At 37.8% G+C, this 19,435-nt stretch overlaps 1 protein-coding gene across 2 annotated transcripts in view; it reads left to right on the top strand.

Annotated features, from left to right (window-relative positions):
* Window positions 1-19,435, top strand: part of ZRANB3 (zinc finger RANBP2-type containing 3) — a 240,023-nt gene that overhangs the window by 198,542 nt on the left and 22,046 nt on the right. For both annotated transcript variants that reach the window (XM_058548870.1, XM_058548871.1), the window contains 2 exons: window positions 16,118-16,505; window positions 19,188-19,385. In XM_058548870.1, the coding sequence (XP_058404853.1) occupies window positions 16,118-16,505; window positions 19,188-19,385 (586 nt within the window). The remainder of the gene's footprint in view (window positions 1-16,117; window positions 16,506-19,187; window positions 19,386-19,435) is intronic.

Below are 19,435 nucleotides of genomic sequence, written 5' to 3'. Positions count from 1 at the left end.
AACTCTCATATACTGCTTTGTGGGAGTATAAATTGTTATAACTACTTAGGAGAACAATTAGGCAATATCTATTAGGCAATAGGTAAAGTTGGAAATGCCTTCCAACCAAACAATCCCATTGCTAGGAATATATTCTCACACATGTTTATAAGGATACATGTACAGGGATGTTTATTGAATCATTTTTTGGAAAGCAAAAAATTGGAAACAACCAAAATGCCCAACAATAGGAGAATGGCTACATAAATTGTCATAAGATACTATTTAGAAGTTAACATAAATGAATTGGATTTATATGTACCTACATGACCATATTTTGAAAACATGTTATTTTAAAAATGCATAGCACACATACACACAAATAATATTATGTATTTATGAATACATGTATATGTAATAAAACATACAGGTTGGAAGAATACATATTATATTTATAATATGGTTGCCTTTGGGAGAGGAGGAGAATGGATCTGGGGGAGAGTAAAAATGTGGTAGCAACTTCATCAGAAATATTTTATTTCTTTTATTTTAAAAAAGGAGCAGAAGCAAATATTACAATATTAGTATTTGTAAATTTTGAATGGTGGGTATATGGATGTTATATTCTCTGTACAATAGCAGGTGTTATTTGGAGGTCATATATAAATAGAATGAGAAATAATATATTTGAGAAGCTTATAGCCATTCAAACTATCTGATTTTTCCCGGCTCTTTTGGGGCTATATGGTGTGAGAGTTATGAGGAGTTTCATTTTAATTTTTGAAAGAAATGATCAGAAGTTACAGGAATAAAATTAAAGTCTGTACATGTTTCTCATAATACAAAATTAAAATTTTAATGTAAAGTTTAGTTCCATAAAAACGTAATATTTTTTATGTGCAATCTTATTAAATTTTTTATCTATCTAATTTGCAGGGCTAGTACATTTTTTTTTCTAGGATGCTAGAAGGCCATTCTGTCAAATATTACTGAAAAAATAGAAGGATTATTTCTAAGACTGTTTTTTATTTAAATAATACTACTTTCTGGGGGCCTGCCCAGTGGTGCAGCGGTTAAGTGCGTGTGCTCCACTGCGGCTGCCCGGGGTTCACAGGTTCAGATCCCGGGCACGCACCGATGCACTGCTTGTCAAGCCATGCTGTGGTGGCGTCCCATATAAAGTAGAGGAGGATGGGCACAGATGTTAGCCCAGGACCAATCTTCCTCAAGAAAAAAGGGGAAGATTGGCATCAGATGTTAGCTCAGGGCTAGTCCTCCTCACACACACACACACAAAAAACTACTTTCCTTTAAGTAGTGTTTATTATATTATATTTTGGTCTATAAACAAATCAATAGATATTCTAGGTATTTAAAATATATATAACTGAAACTATGATTTGTGGCTGTTCTTTTTGTAAAATTCCTTATCAAACTATGTTTAAGAGTTCATTTCTAGGATTAGTATTGAGAATTTGAAGCATATCTTCCTCCATATATACATGTTTATTGTTTTAAAAGTGTGTCTGGAGCCAGCCCTGATGGCCTAGTGGTTAAAGTTCAGCACTCACTGCTTCAGTGGCCTGGGTTCATTTCCCAGTTGCAGAACCACACCACCCATCTGTCAGTTGCCATGCTATGGTGGCAGCTCACATAGAAGAACTAGAACTACTTACAATTAGGATATATAGCTATGTGCTGGGGCTTGGGGGAGCAAAAAAAAAAGAGGAAGATTGGCAACAGATGTTAGCTCAGGGCGAATCTTTCCCTGCAAAAAAAAAAAAAAAAAGGTAATAAGACTATTAGAAAAAAAAAGTGTATCTGAGGAAAAATATATATCTGTTTACAAGGTTAAAAGTAATCACCCAATTACCCTTAACAAGTCTTACTTTCCTGAGTTAGGTATTTATCTTTCAAAGTTTAGTGTTACCTTGCACAGATTTTTCAATGCATGTCTTTATAAATATGCTGTTTTATATGCAGTGGAATCTTATAATGTAAGGGACCGTTTGCTTGTTTTGATTTGTTTTGCTTAGTTTGCATTTGTTTGTTTGTTTTTTGGCCAGCATGTGAAATGTGCTTTGAATAATACTTTAGGTGGGCACGCTACTTACCACCTCGGCTTCAACACCCTCCAGCTTCATGCATTTTAAGAAATGTTCAATTTGTTGAAAGGTCCTAAGGAAATTTAGTCTACCGATGAACATATTTTTCTTCTGAATGTTGCCAAAATTTCAGCATTTCCTATGGGACTCTTTCTATTTATACTGATTTCTTTCTGATTCTTTTTTAAAGCCTTTTAAAAAAAAAATTTCTACATTTAGCATTTTTAGGATACTTCCAATTTTGTTGATTAAACTTTGCTAAATTAACCAAATTTGCCCTTTGTCATCAAAAACTTGTTTAAAAAGTTTATAACAGTCCTAATTGGATGGTTTTTAACAGCTTGTGAATATTTCTGTAGTGTCAGCGTTTTAAGGAATGTTCATTTTATCTCTGTCCTGTTGCCCTGCTGCTGAAGCTGGAGGTTAGAGCTGGGGCAAAGAAGAGGGACCTTCCACGGCCAGAAGAACTGTGGATTGTGAGTGTTAGTCGGCACTTGACTCAGCCCAGCCCATCTTCTCCCTGGAGAAGGAGAGACTGAGAGGCTCAAAGAGGAGGAGACCAAGGAGCAGCGACCAAGCCTGAAGGGCAAAGAGAGGATAAGCTGAGGGCAGGAAGAGAGCCAGGAGGCCCCAATCCTGGATCCCTAGCTCCCCATAGTCTTCTTAACCCTGCCAATCAATCACATTGGATTGCTGTGAACTCTATAAATGATTTTTAGAAAACCAAAAGTTTCGTAAATTTGGCAAATTGGTTTTCAGTGAATAGAGCCTAATGTTAGTATGATTATGGGTCCTGGGGAGGGAGACCTTTGATTAGGAAGAAGAGTAGGAGAAGAATGAGAGAAAATTTTACTGGACAAAATTTTTATTTTATTATAATTTTATTATAACTAGTTTTGTTATCTCCTGCCTTCTTTCCCCCCTGGTGTTCTTGCCCTTCAGAATGGCATTATCTTTTATCTCCCTCCTCTCTTAATCAGAATTCTCTTTCTGTCACCTAATTCAGCTAACTATTGGGATAAGAAAAATACATGGAACCAGGGCTGATACTCTACCAGTATATACGGGTATAAGTGTACTGGTTGTTAAAATATTAAATATTTTGGTAATAGTTGGTAAATAGCCACTTCTTCAATCCCTTCATTGTACTCCCTCACCCCACCAGTAGGGCCTCCTGGACCTGCCCATGATCCTGCACAGCATCGGGCCTCTAGGACAGGACTCAGCTTCTATCCAACACTGGTTAATGCCCCCACTATAGCTGTTGTTAAATATTTGAATAACACTTTGCATGGAATTAATCCACACAAATGTATGAGTCACAATTCTTTACCCATCCCTAGATATACTTACATTTTTTAAAGGAATTATTTATTAACCCAGATGCAACTCAGATTGAAGTCCAACTCAAATGAAAAGAAATAATTCCACCACCACGAGGAAAGGTACCTTTGCACAGCCAGTTGGCTGTCCCTTCAGTAGCCAGTCCTTCTGGGAGTCCCTCATCAGGGTCCCTGTCTCAGATGTGATTCAGTTTCTCAAGCTTCTTCCTTTCTTCTACATCTAAGTGTGCGTGACAGAATTCCAGGTACTCTTTTGGTTTTGAGGTGTTTTGATTTTCCTACATTGACTTCCATAGAGTGATAAAGTAGGTCTTCTCCAGCTGAAAGGAGAGAAAGGTATGGACTACATTTGTCCATGTTGTCATTTCCAAGTAATTAAAGTAACTAAAGGCTGTTTTTGAAGAAACTAGACTAAGTGGAGTATTCAGACAGGAAGCCTCCCTCTCTGATTTTCATTTTTGCTGCCTTCATCTAAGGGGCATCCTTTCCTTTAGCTATAGCTGTGGGAAACTTGGGCTCGTCCCTTAACCTCTTCAGGGCCTTTTCCCATCCTCTTTTGGCGCCTAATGGATAATCAGCGGTATCATTTATCCAGCCATTTGAATCCCTAGATCACTAAATGGCTTCTGAGGTCCCTTTCATCCATTATATATATACTATAAAGTATATGAAGAGAAACTTGGTGCATAAGTAATTCATAGGTGAGCAAAAAGGACTCTCGTTTAGTATGGGTCACAAGTCCAGCTCCTGCTTAGGACAGGTCTTCTGTCTGCTTTATTTCTCTTCAAATCTCAGTAAGCCAGAGCTGCTTCCATTTTGTTACTTAAGACAGTAGTTTTCTTTCCTTTTTGGAAGAGATCTCTAGATAGTTCCCAAATTCAGCCACACATGGTCTCTGCTGTCCCTTGCCAGTTGTTTTCATTTTCTGGGCTCTTAGTGCAATATCTCCCAGTTTTCCTTTCTCCTCATGAGCCTCTCCCTGGTTGCCTAGCCTTCCTTACCCTGCCTCAGGACTTGTGTCTTTGTCCTGGCTCACACTGCTGCCTTTTCTCTATCATAACCATCCTCAAGTCCCCTGGTCTGTTGTCCTCAAGGCCTTCTAGAACATCCTTTACTCAAAGCAAATTTACATTTCAAACACCCATATTTGCATTAAAAATGTATTGGATGGCTGCTGATCTGCTGCAGAAAATTGCGTGTAGTTGGGAAGGATTGCTCTTTAGCACAACTATGAAATTTTAAAATATGCCCTCAAAATTCAAAACCAAACTGCATTTTTTATTAAATGCCAACATTGTGTGAAATGTTTGTTTTATTGTGGGCTAAGAAGTACAAGTAAGAAATTGTCTCGTACATATAAAAAATAACCTTGTTTCCTATATATTGTCTGGTTGAAAAAATGGTAACAGCAAAAGAAAGTTGACCACAGAAGCTGTGGTATTCATGAAGTCTAAATCTCTCTTGTCCAAATCTCTTGTTTCTTAATATGCTAAAGCACTGGTTTCTTGAAGCTAACACATCTTAAATTAGAATATTTATTTAATATGTATTTTAGAATTCAAACCACTCTGTAAACATTATATATATATATAATTAGTCTGCATAATAGCTTCTTGAGGACAAGAGGGTAGCCTCATTGTTATGGATGGAGACATATAAATATCTCTGTCATGGCTTATATCACATAATGTTATTATTAGACATTTGTCTTATTTGCCTTTATGACTTCAATTCACTCAGTAATAATAATTAAAATATATTGAGTGGTATTCCATGTAGCCACTGGGCTAAGCCCTTAACACTCGTGATCTTATTTAACCTTCACAACTACACCATGAGGCAGATACTTTTACCATGCCTCACTAAAGCTCAGAAAGGTTAAATAATCTACCCAAGTTCATACAGCCAATAAGTGGCAGGATGGGGATTTGAACCCAGGCCTTTCTGCTCCAAAGTCGGCCTTCATAACTTTGCCAAACTATACTGTGTGTGTTAGAGTTAGCACACTGTAGACCCTCAGTTATATGTGGAATGAATAGAACATTGAAACACGTCAGTTTGGTTTAGCCAGTGTTTATGGGATATGTACTATGTACAGGGCATTCAAAGATCATTCATTATATAAACGCTTATTAAGATTATATAGAAGGCAATCAAAAGCACAATGAGATACCACTTCACACCCACTAGGATGACTAAAATTATAGACAACAAGTATTGGAAAGATGTAGAGAAATTGGAACATTCATACATTGCTGGTAGGAATGTAAAATGGTGCAGCCATTTTGAAAAACAGTCTGGCAGTTCCTTACAGTGTTACACATAAAGTTACCATATGACCCAGCAATTTCACTTCTAAGAGAATTGAAATCATATATCCACACAAAAATTTGTACATAAATGTCATAGCAGCATGATTCATAATAGCCAAGAAGTTAGATCAGTCCATATATCTATCAGTTGACGAATGGACAAACAAAAGTGGTATATCCATACAATAGAATATTATTTGACCATAAAAAGGAATGAAGTACTGATATATGCTGCAACATAGATGAACCCTGAAAACATTATGCTAAGTGAAGGAAGCCAGACACAAAAGGCCACGTATTGTCTGGTTCCATTTATGTGAATTGGCCTGCATAGGAAAATCCATAGAGACATAAAGTAGATTAGGGGTTGCCAGGGGCTTGAGAGAGGGGGAATGGGGAGTGACTGCTTAATTGGTACAAGGTTTCTTTTTGAGGGTGATGAAAATGTTTTATAATTAAATGATGGTGATGGTTGCATAATTCTGAATACACTAAAAATCATGGAATTGGACACTTGAAAAGAGTGAATTTTATGGTATATAAATAGATGATATCGCAATAAAGCTGTTACTTATAAATGACTATATACTAGGTGCAAGGATAAGGAAAACAGCTAACTTTCCTTTGGAGCTTACTCTTAAATTGAGACGACTGTAAGCAAATCATTTTAACGCAATATGATGAATGTGAAAATATAGATATGTAAATCAGGCTCTGGGGACAGAGAACAGAATGAATAACTACCTAGGGCATGTGGGAAATTTCCCTTAGGAAACATCTGAGCTGAATTTTGAAGGATGAGTTCAAAGGGAGTAGGTCCTGGTTCAGGCAAAGGGAACACCAAAAGCATGATCCAAAGCACAATTATATGAGCAGATATCAGATTATATGAGCAGATATCAATTATGCTGGGAATGGGAATTCCGTGTGAATGTGTGAGCATAGGGCACACCAGAAGTGAGTCAAAGGAAAAGAAACCTGAAACTTTGGCACCGATCAGATGGAGAGGAGCCCACACATGCCATGCCGAGAAGTTGGACTTTATCTTGGAAGTAGTGCAGTGTCATCAGAGGCTTTTAAGCAAATGAGTGACGTGATCAGATTTCTGTTTTTAGAAGATAATCTTAGTGGCAGTGTGGGAAATGAATGGGAGGAGAAGAGACAGAGGTTCTTGGAGGCAGTGGTATTAGGGGAATGGATTATTTCTGACCTCCTTCCCATCTAGTTTCAATCTTTGGTGAAGGGATTTTCTTTCAGGGCTTTCTCTTGCTGCCCCTGGCAGAGGAGTTGTTTATCTGATTTTTCAGAGCCTGAGAACTTGGTTGGGCCACAGTTCGGGGCTAGTGGGTTACTGTACTCTGCGGAGGCGTGCTTCTCTTGCACTTGTGTCTCCACTGTGAGCAGAGCGAAAGTGCCGCTCCCACTCCCACCCCTCATTTGGGGTGGGAAGTAGGAAGTCGCATTGTGGGCTTGGGCTTTAGCTGGCTTGTTTAATACACCTTTTACCAAAATTTTACTTTGGTGCTGTCAGGCACTTACAGGTCTATTAATAAAGTCCGTTCCTTTTTATTCATAAGGCCATTACTATAGAGAAGGCTCCTTTGTCAGGGATTCCCAGATGGGATTAGGGGCACTAAACTCCCCCCTGAACTCCTAACAGTGGTAGTGGTAATGGAGAGGAAAGGAAAATTCCAGACATTTCAGAGGTAGAATCAAGAGAGTGAGGCCTGGATGGAACCCTGTCTGATAGCAGCACGTGCTGGAAGGGTAGAGGGGATTGAAGCAGGCACTGAGAGGGGCCGGAACCAGAGGTATGCAGGTAGGTAGGGGAGGACAAACTGAAGCTGTAGGAAGGGATCCAGGTTAGTCTAAAACTGGAGGATCCATAGCAGAGGACTTCATCTGGGAGCAGTGAGGAGCCGAGAGATTGTGACGGTAGGAGAGAAGCTGGCTCACAGAGTGAAGAGTCCGTTCGGGACCTCTAGGGTTCCAGGAGCCTCTGCAGCTGATGTCCATGAGGCATTTGGATATCAGGCCTTAAAAGACAGAGTATGACACATGGGCACCTATTAATTTACCCCTCTGAGTCATATTCTAATGATCTGTGCATTATATTATATAACATTTTGCTCTTAAATTCTAATTGTCCTTGTTAGAAGAAATAGCCATTCCCAATAACATTTGCCGGCACTGCTTTTGATGTCACCTTTAAAAATAAGTAATAACATTTTCTTTTTTACCACTTCGTTTTTTTAATGAGTCTTATTTTGTTTTGTGTTTTGTTTTCTCTATGCCCAAAGAGAAAAACTTGTGCCTAAGAGTGGATCACTGTCAAAATTTTATTTAAATGAATGGACATTTTGCAAAATCTGAAAATTCAGTCAGTCATTTCCTTTTTAGGAGAATTTAAATGCACTTTTTTGGTTAGATGATTAAAACCCTACTTTTGTCACTCTGTATCCTCTCGCTGGTTTACAAATGTTAGTGAAGGCTTTTTAGTTCCAATTCCAGTCATCAGTCTGCCGTCCAGGAGACCAGCAAAATGTCCCAATCACCCATTTGTAACACAGCAGTTGTGTTAATTCTTTCAGGAACAGGAGATGAGTGACATGAGGCAGTAATGGCTCCTCCAGAGCTGCCCTTTGTTCAAGCTCTAGTAAACCCGACATCAGTGCTTTTGTTGGTGGCGTGTGCCTCGCTGGACCAGCACCAGGCTTTGAAGTGCTTTATTGTTTTTTATTGAGTTTTACTAGATTTTCTTTTCCTCTCCTTCAGTTCTAATAGCTGACTTTTTTTTTTTTTTTTTTTTTTTTTTTTTTGTGAGGAGATCAGCCCTGAGCTAACATCCGCCAATCCTCCTCTTTTTTTTTTTCGCTGAGGAAGACGGCCCTGGGCTAACATCGGTGCCCATCTTCCTCCACTTTATATGGGACGCCGCCACAGCATGGCTTACCAAGCAGTGCGTCGGTGCGCGCCCGGGATCCGAACCAGCGAACCCCGGGCCGCCGCGGCGGAGCGCGCGCACTTAACCGCTTGCGCCACCGGGCCGGCCCCCTAATAGCTGACTTTTAATCCTATCATCATGGCCAGGGGATTTGTCTCTAAAGAGCAGTAGTTTACCGTGGTGCAAAACAAAGCAGGTATATTAGGTCCCTGAACCTTTCAGATAAAAACACACATTTTGCCACCTTAAGCATTTTGTAGTTTTTATTCCCAGCACTTCTCAGCGAAAGCAATATTTTTTCTTTTGTTTTTCAAAAACAATATTGAACAAAAGACAGGAACACAATAACTGAGTGTCAGCTATATAAGTGCAGAGAGGAATATGTTCTTCTATTTTCCACGTTGCTTATGACATGGGTATGTTCACTTAACTATATTTTTTCCCACGCCTTGGGGCTTGGGGGGATTACTATAAGCTTAGATTGCTCCTCCTTTTTAGAAACACCTACATTTAAGTTTCTTATTTATTACACATTACAAAGGTCACTTAATATAGTTACTTCTTTACAAGGACAAACAGTCATGATGAGTTAGGACATTTTCAATAATTTGTTACTATAATGTCTCTTCTAAGTGCAAGAATGTAGTTACAAAACACAAAAGACTTTTTAGCTTAATCTTGCTATTAAGTAACAAAGCTTTCCTAGGCCATAAAAATATTTTGTCTTTCTATGTTCCTGCTTATCTTTACTACTGAGAAATGCTGATAACTTTAATAAAGTCAGTAATTTTTCAAATGTAGACCTGCCCGAATGCTATGGGTACTAAGTATTTGACTATCAGCATGCTGTTGTAATTTGAGGCTTCTGGTCTATTTTGGTGAGACTGATAAAGCTTGCTCCTGCACAGAGTCATGTTATTGATAATCTAATATTTTTAGAAAACATTTATTTGGGGAGCATTTTGTTTACAATTATTTCTTACTGCCTTTTTCTCAGATGCTTTAATCAGTGGATCCACATTCAGTTTATAAAGAATTAACTTAATGAAAAAATGACAAAAGAAAATTAATTAGAAGCATCTTACAGATGTAGGAATTTTGCATTCATGTTTAGTATCTGTGTCTACAGCTCTTATTAAAGGTCACTTCCTCCTTTTATTAACCAGGCGTGTCCCAAATGCCTGCTGGAATCTCCATGAGGAGCTGATGGTCTATGTCCCTGTCTCAAAACATCAAGGATAGTGTGTTTTGTGTTAAGCTGAGCTACGTGGCCTTACGCCTTTGAGTCCTGCGGGCACAGAAATGTCTCCTGTAGTTCCCTAGCATTACAATCCATGCGCTTCCTTCTACCCACCTCATCAGTAGTTTCTCTCTTGACTGTGTGCGCATTCCCATGTCGTTTGCTCTCTTAGGAGAAGCAGTTCAGAGTCCAGTTACAGTGACAGACAAATGAGCTCAGCGAGAATGTTTCAGGCCTGCACAGAAGTTACTCTGTTTTGGTATTATTCAGTTTTTAAAACTATTATTTGAAAGAAGCTAGAGGGACTCTCATTAAGTATTTCAGAGAATTTATGTATTTGTTGCCCCTTAAAAAGAGTTAGTTTACATATGTGTACATTCACACATGAACCCTCCCTCTCCCTTCACCTATAGAAAATTAAGGAAAGAAATGGAGCTCTCAAACCACATGTGCACCTTCAGACGTTTGATTCTAATCCAGTGGCTCTTAACATTTGTTGGGTCCTGAATCCCTTTGAGACTATGGAGAGAGTAAAGAACTGCTCTCCAAAAATGCACGTACAATCTAGACAACATTTTATAGACAATTTCAGGGGTTTCTCAGGCTCACTGAAGGCCATCCAAGGTCTTGTGAGAGGCCTATGGATCCCCAGTTAAGAGCTCGCATTCAGTAAACCTGTAACCCTTCTCTGTCCCCATCTGACATATATAATTATCGTTAGGATGTGTCAAAGAGATTTTCTCACATCTTTTTCTATCAGTCATAGCTGCTGAGTGTCAAAGAAACCTCATCAACCAACTTCCTGCCTGATTGCTCAGAGGCTACAATCAGAAAACATAACTGATAATATGGATCAGGTTTCTAATTGATTATCTCAGAGGAAGTCTTTCTTCCTGTTAGGCCTTACAGCTTCTGGCACCTCTGTGGCCAGGGCACCAACTTGTAAGGTTTACTACCTGTAACCACATTCATCATTGTCCAATTTAGCCATCCTAATATTAGTTAAAGTCATTGCTACTGATTAATCTTACCCTCTCCTTTTTCTAAAATTATACTCTGTATCCTTTGGTTCCTGAAATTATATAAAATGATTCCCTTTTCACCCACCCGCTCCTTTTCTGGGTTTTGCGTGCTCAAGTCTCAATTTATTATTACCCAAGCAGATGTGGTTTCAAAATAGCACCTATATTGATTACTCCCATGCACTGTAAGTAAACCCTTGTAGTGGCAGAGGTATACATCAATTTCTGATTACTGTCAGTCACTGCTAACCTTTACTCTCAACCTGTCTCTGGCACATAATGAGAATTTCTCAAATGCTAATTTCCAAAATTAATCATTGCTTAAAAAGTAAAAGAACTTCTTTTAAAAATAGCTTAATTAAATAGCTTAATTAAAAGAGATCCACTGTAAAAGCTGATATTTTAAGGCCTTGAGAATTCTTTTTGGAAAGATTTCTTAGGGTTTTTTTTTTTTTTGTATTGTAAGGAGGGTTGCTTTTTTATAAACAAATCTGAAAGTTTTGTTTTATTTTTTGGTGGAGAGATGAACATGTTTTTAAAGAAATAAATGCTTTAAAATGTAGGATGGGACAAAAAATTCTGATATTATTTAAATATTAGTGTAAGTGACAATGGCCTGTTATTGTATATTTTATTTATTTTATATTTTGTATTTTATATGTGTGTTTTTTATATTTTATTTATTTAGCTGTTTTATTTGCTTCTTCTAAAAATGTCTTTAAAAATATATCTAGGAAGAGAGCCAGTTAAGGGAGGGGAGTAAGGCAGTAAATTGAAAATGAGCATATTAAGTGAAAGACTCCTTTAATAAATGGTGAAATCCTTGGGTCCCAGGTCACTGGTAGCCAGCATTGTATCCTTCAGGCAGGAGACTGGAGGACTCCTTTTTGGAGAAACTGACTGGAACGAAAAAAGACTATGGAGACTGAAAGAGATCTCCTGACAAACAGTCACCAATGACCTTCAGTGAAGTCCCCCACATGGAACTTCCAATAGCATTTTAGTGTCTTATTCTTAAATATGAACGGACAGCAAAGGCCACCAGGCATGGAGGAAAGCCTCTCACGTGAAAAGCAGAGACCAAAACAAGCACATAAGCCAAGAAAGGGATACAAAAGAAGCAGAGACAATGTAATGAGCTGAAGAAAACTATAAAAAAAAAAAAACAATGTACACAGAGAAGTAAAAGAAAATATTGCACCCATGAAACAAGAACAAGGAAAGGGAAAAATCAGACAACAAGGAAAAATCCTTAGATATTGAACCTGTAATATCAGAAAATAATAATTCAGAAAGGATAGAAAGGAAGATCATGTGGAAATCACACAGAAAGTAGAACAAATAGAGATGGAAAAATGTGAGAAAAAGTGAAGAAAATCAAATGATCAGTTCAGAAGTTTTTTGCCTGGTAGGAATTCCAGAAAGAGAACGCAGAGAAAACAGAGGGAGGAAAAATAATAGAAGAAGATTTCCCAGAACTGAGGGACGTGAGTTTTTCTGATTGCAAGTGCCCACTGAGCGCTTCGTGTAATGAATGGAAAACCAAAACACACTCCCATAAAGCTACGACTCGCCTGAGTTTTCTGCCTTTCTTACTGTTCCTTTTGTGTTTCCTTCCTTGACGTCTCTTCCTCCTTCCACCCTTAATGTTGTTCCTCTGCTTTCTGTCCTTGACTTGCACCGTTTCTTACTTCCTCCTCCCTCCACGTAGCATGACATCCAGTCCTATGACTGTACCCACCTCTCTATGTCGGGGGTTCCCGGATGTGTAAATCCAGGTCTCTTTCTCTTGAACTCCAGGCCTGCTTCCTGGAACTCTGCACTCTGGGACCCACCAGTCCTCACACATGTCTAAAAGTGAGCTTATTTCCTTATTTTTGCTCTTTTGCTTTCTCGTGAGCCCATTTATCTTTCTGTATTCCCTATTACAGTAACTGAAAATATCATCCCTACAATGTTCTAAGTCAGAAATTTGGGAGTCTGAGGATCACTCTGTGCCCCTCCATCTTCCTCACCTCTCACGCTCAATCAGTCTGTCGGATCATATCTTCTTGGTGATAAGCTCCGCATGTCGCGAGTTCCCAGGCAGCCCTCCTATTCCTTCATTCTTATATATGAAGGGACAACCAAGGTCACTGGACATTTGAGGAGGAAATCTGTAGCATGAAAAAGGTGAACAAACATAAACTAATACAAAAATCGGTGCTAAAGATAACTTTTTAAAAACTCAAATTAGTAGCCTCAGATTTGAGATGTTATTGCAAATGTAAATAAAAATCAGAATACTATGAAAAAGAAACAGGGAACAAGAAGGAAAGTTTAGATGTTAAAAATATGATTGCCAAAACAAAATAATTCTTCAGAAGGATTGAAAGATAAAATAGAGAAAAACTCCAAGAGTTTAGAGGGTAAAAAGACAAAAAGAAGGAAAATATGAGAATAAAAGATAAGACATAAATGTCTAGGTCCAATGTTCTGCTATCAGGAATTCCAGAAAAAAAGAAAAGAGAAAAGAAAGAGAAAGAAACTACCAAAGAATAATAGAAATTTCCAAAAGCTAGAGGTAATCAATACTATTCAAAATTAAGGTATCCTGGGTGCTGAGATATCTATATGAGAAGGCGTATAGATATAGATATATAAATATAGATCATTGTGAAATTTTAGAACACCAGGGATAAAAAGAATATCCTGAAAGCCTCTAAAACAAAGAAAAAGTTTGCAACTTATGAAGGAACATCATTAGCATCACGGGATGTGGGAAGAAATAGAGCAATGTCTTTAAAGATTTGAGGAGATTTGTGTGCCCAGCGAAACTACTGACTAAGGGTGAGGGCAAAGTTGGCTCATTTCTAGACATGCAAGTGCTTAGAAAGCTGACCTCCATTTAAAATCACCATGGTTTAACTAGAAATAGCTGATAGAATTTGCTGAACATTTGCTAGTATTTTTAAAATCCTGCAAGCCCTCTTTGCAGTCCTATTATATGAAATAGAACGTTTTCTTTAAGCGTTTAAGCTTTAACAAACTATCTTTGTTTCTTTGTTACTTTTTTTTTTTAACACCAAACTCTATAGGTCTGCGAATCTCTCTGCTTTTCTCCACGCTTTTCTTAGAATTTCTCTTGTGCATTGTTTTAAAAATCTTGTCTCATGGTTCATGATTTCATTCTGTATATTTTTACCTAAATTCTGTAACTTCCACAACTAATTAGATAACTTTTTTATAACATGATAATATATAAAAGCCGTACAAAATAAAAGTTGTACGTAATTGGGGGGGGGACTTTTTTCCTATAATGTTTTAATTTCGCCAATATGGGAACAACCTAAATTTTCCTTCCTTCCTCCCTCCCTCACTCCCTTTCTTCTCTCATTTTTTTTTTAGAAATTTTAAATTTATGATTATATATATGTATAATTATAAAATTTGCCATTTTAACCATTTTTAAGTGTATAATTCAGTAGTAATGCCACTTAATACTACATTCACAATGTTGTGCAACCATCACCACTATTTTCAAAACTTTTCCTTACCCCAAACAGAGACTCTAACCATTTAGCAATAACTCCCCATTTTCCTTTCCCATAGCTCCCAGTAACCACTGATTCTTCTGTCTCTGTGAATTTGCTAAATCTGTCTTTCTTATGCAGCACTACTGAGAAGTGCAGACAAGATTTATTATGTAAAATATCTCTATTTACAGTATATGGTATTTTGCTATCATTATCCTAGTGTCTGTTTTTGTTATCTATTGCTGCATAGCAAATTACCCCAAAACTTAGTGTCTTCAAACAATAGTCATGTATTATTTTTTATGGTTTCTGTGAGTGAGGGATTGAGCCAGGGTATAATGAGATGATGTGTCTCTGCTCCGTGATGACTGGGACCTTTGCTAGAAAACTCCAAGGCTGGGATCTGGAAACATCTTAATTCTCATTCACTCACATGTCTGGCAATTGATGCTGGCTGTACCCTAGGGGCCTATCTGGGGTTGCCAACTTGAACATCCACATGTGGTTTCTCCATGTGGCCTGGGCTTCCCTGCAACATGGTGCCTAGGCTCCAAAGGCAAGCATCCCAAGGCATAAAGAAAGAGAGACAGAGTGCCAATAGCCAAGTGGAAGCCATGTTACCTTCAATGACCTAGCCTCAGAAGTCACACAGCGTCACCCTCACAGTATTCTGTTAATTGAGACAGTTACAAAGGTCCACCCAGTCTCAAGTGAGAGGAACACAGACCCCACCTCTAAACACAGGTATGTCAACGTCACATTGTGAGAAGAGCATGTGAAATGGGATAAGAATTGGTGTGGCTGTCTTTGGAAACGCAGTCTGCCACAGTGTGTGTCCACCGTGGTACCCAGTTGAGGCCCCAGCAGGACTTCTCCAAAATTAACTCCTTTAAGTTACTTTAACTGCTAGCTAATCAATTGTGGAGATAGGTATCCTCCTTCCTGTAATTAGGAGGCTGAGATTTACACATTGAAAAGAAGATGAAAAACATGAGATAATGATGTAGCTGTTCTTAGAAAAGAGAAATATAGTTCTTGAAGACAAGATAATTATTCAAATGTGTCTGTTAAAGAAGCTATTCTAATTAATAGCTTTAATGCTATTTGAAAAATGCTTCCTGGTCAAGAAAAGATTTTAATATGAAAAACATATTGTTTATGAACGTTGTATTTATAGTTTGGGCATGAAAACATTTTTCTAAGTTCTTGATTGACTTGAAATATTTAAACACACAATTGCCTCCTTTCCCTGACATACATCTAGAGCAGATAGTTTATGAAGTATGTTTTTATGACATAACTTCTATAGCCAAGTTACCCAACCTCTCTAAGGCTTTAATGTCCTCATCTGAAATATGGGAAGAATAACAGTACCTGCCTCACAGAGCTGGCATGAGGATTAAACGAGTTAATAAATGTAAAGTGCTTGGAACATTGTAAGTGCTAAAAATAAGTTAGACACCGGAAATATATGGATGTGTTAATTGTATTCTGCATATATGCATATATGAAGAGTCATAGCGTAATTGAATTCATTTCCAACAAGGTATTCAAAAGATAAAGGAATATGGTTAATGAAAATAGTTTGTTAAGCAGTTTCATTTAGAAAGAATGTATTAGATTGCTCCTTAATTTGATAACTGTTTGTTTTTCCTAGTTTGAAAAAGAAAAACAGCATGATATTCGATCATTCTTTTTACCAAAACCTAAGAAAAGACCGTCGGTGACCTCCGTTAATGAATCAAGGATGTTCCAGGAGGAAAATACTGTAGTGGCAGCAGACCCTGGAAAAATAGCTACAAGAGATATCATTGATTATGAAAGCAATTTTGAACCTGAAGCTAAAAGACTGAAATCAGTCACCACCGATGACCGCTGCAGTCCCCCGGAGGAGAAGCGATCCTGGCCCAGCCAAACCAAAGCTCTAGCCCAGGCAACCCCCCCATCCCTCCCTGGAAAGGGCTGGCAGTGTGGTTTCTGCACCTATATCAATAACTCAGTGTTACCTTATTGTGAAATGTGTGAGAATCCTCAAGGTAGTACTGGTGAGTGCGTGGAGGGTGACCATGGAGGGGGCTGGCAGTGGTGTCTTCAGATAACTAATCTGTGCTTTTACAGACGATTGGCGTTATCAGAGGTTAGTGTGGCTTGGCACTGACTTGAGCTTTTAAGCTGGAGTGAGAACTTCACATAGTGATGACTGAATTTATCCCCTTGTGGAATGTGAAAAGCTCCCAGTTCTGTCAAGAATGTATATCCCCGAGCGTCTGTGACATGGCATTAATTTGGCACAAATGGACATTTCTGATTAATGCCAGCAGGAAGTGAGTTCAGTGGGCAGGAATAGAAGCTCTGTTGCTATGGCAGCAAATATGCTGTATAGTCATAGACCTGCTGTTTTCTTTCCTCTGTAGATAATACTTGTTTTTAAAGAAATTATAGATTACTTCTGTTTAAATAGCAAAATAATTCAATGTAGCTTCTTTGTCTAGTAAAATATACATGGTGCCATGATTCTTGCATGACAAATTATAAAAATTCCTCTATAGATCTTCTTTTAAGAATCAACTTGATATCTGTTTTATAAGTTTATTCTTTTCAAAAACATGCTATTTTCAAAGTAGAAATCATAAACATGCCTCAGAGTATGTTTTTGTAGCATGATACACCACTTTCTGTTTTGTTTTTGAAATGACATTAATACCTGTGGTTTTCTTAAGAAAAAGATCATTAGTATTCCTTTTGTTTCCAATTTTAGAGACCATTTTTGTGGTAACTCAAAATGCCAAGTTGACAGTTTTGGAAACTGGAAGAAATTATTTTATCAGTTATAATAATTGTACACATCTACTTTTCCATCATAGGGGAGTTCTTCAGAGTATTGACATTAACAAAGACTCCACTAAGATATAAGCTCTGATACTGTGATTCCTTCCTGCCTGCCTTGCTTCTCTCTGTCTTACTTTTGATCTGAAAGGAAATGTAATCAGTAGCGGAGTCTTTCCTCTTTCAATTCTGGGTGTTCCTACCAAAATGACAAGTCTGCCATCTGGGTGGTTATATTTGTAATGTGGACACCTGTTGTCTGTGAACTAAATTGGAACCACGAGCTTATTCCATATAATATCTCTCACAATTTGCATTATCTCATTCAATTTCCAACTGCTACAGGCAATAAAAATAAAGTATCTCGTGACTGCAAAATAATGTCAGTTCACATTAAATATATAAGTTGAGTGATTTAGCAAAAAAATTATAGTTTAATAGAGTTTTATAGTTCTGATTTTTCTTTGTGATACCAAGAGCAACAATGAAAGTGTCTAGACCCAGGATTTAATAAACTCGCAAGCAACCTAAAGGAAAACAAAACACCTTTTGTGAATATGAAACAATCTGATTAAAGAGAAATACATATTCTAAGTAACGGTGATATTACTGTATATAAATATTATAATTATTAAATTAATACTAGTACAGTTTGGCAAAATGATTTCCAACTTTGATTTGGATGCACCCCAAAAGTTGAAAATTCTAATTGATTCTAGTTAATTCTAATTCATCTAAATTTTTTTATCCAATGCCTGCCATATAACACTTTGAGGAAATGGTGGAATCTGAAAAGTTAAAGGAGCAATATTAGGATATTACATTCCCATAAAAGTGGCTAATGCAGTCTCTAGTACATTAGCTAAAATTTGGCACAGTGTATATTGAACACTAATATTTGTCAATAGGTAACACTTCTCTTATGCTTTGTTCTTAACATCCATTCTTTCTACTTGACATGTTACAGCTCACATGCCCAGACTTCTCTCTCTCACTTGAATTCCAGATTGGATATATCCAGCAGCCTATGTACCATCTCCACCTAGATGTCTAATGGATACCTCAAGCTTAAGATGTCCAAAATACAATTCTTGATTCACCACCACCACATCCAACACCCAAATCTTCTCTTCCCTCATCTTCCTTGCATCATGCTAAAAACCTAGGCAGCATCCTTGATTCTACTCTCTTCTCCCACACTTGACCCAGCAAGTTCTGCAGTGTAATCTCCAAAATATACCTTGATTCTAGCCACTTTATATTTATTGCTACCATTCCGCTAGAAGCCACCATTCTCTCTCTCCCAGACCTCAGGAACCTCCCTACTAGACCCCCTTGTGGTCCTTCTCTACACAGCAACCAGAGTGACCCTTAAAAATTTAGATCATTATATTCCTTTGCCTAAAACCCTCTAATGGCTTCCAGTTATGTTTAGAATCTAATCCAAAAATACAGGCCCCTGGGCCAGGCTTCCTAGTTCATGAACAGCTCTCAGCTCAAATGAGACTCCTCTGAGAGCTTGGCCCTGCCAACTTTTGCTCCCCCCAGCCCATCCCTTTTACTCATAAAAACCCTGTTTTATTCTCTTTCTCTGAAAAGATCCTATTTATTTGTTTACCTATTTATTTCTGTCTCTGCCACTTAGAATGGAATCTCCAGGAAGCAGAGACTTACCTGTCTCATCTCTTGCTTCCTCTCCAGAGTAGAGTAGCACTTGGTGTTTAGTGACTCCCAATGAATGTTTCCAAAGAATGAACAAACTGTTGACTTTGTTTCTTTTTGTAAGACCTAGCTGTGACTTTTTTAAAACTTTACTTTTTAAACTGGGCTTAGAGTATATAATGACTTTATCTAAATTTATATGTAAATTATTTGTTTGATTTTCATAATTCTACAAATAGATAGCCTCAACTGTACCCAGGATAAAAACAGAAACGAGAAAGATGATGCTCAGAAAGACACCTCCAAAAAGGTTGGGACTAGTTCTGGCTGTGAAAAACAAGCCCTTGCACAGTCAGAACCTGAACCGCTGGCTAAGAGCAAGGAAGAAGTGTCAAAAATCGAGAGGGAAGATGGACTCACAGCCCAGCCAGGTGATGGTAAGTCTTGTTTCCATTTCTAGCATCCAAATAATAGCCATGTGCTTAGA

This window comes from Diceros bicornis, chromosome 10 (assembly GCF_020826845.1).
Source record: "Diceros bicornis minor isolate mBicDic1 chromosome 10, mDicBic1.mat.cur, whole genome shotgun sequence".
NCBI classification, from domain to species: Eukaryota; Metazoa; Chordata; class Mammalia; order Perissodactyla; family Rhinocerotidae; genus Diceros; species Diceros bicornis.
This window is presented reverse-complemented; position numbering and strand designations above follow the sequence as displayed.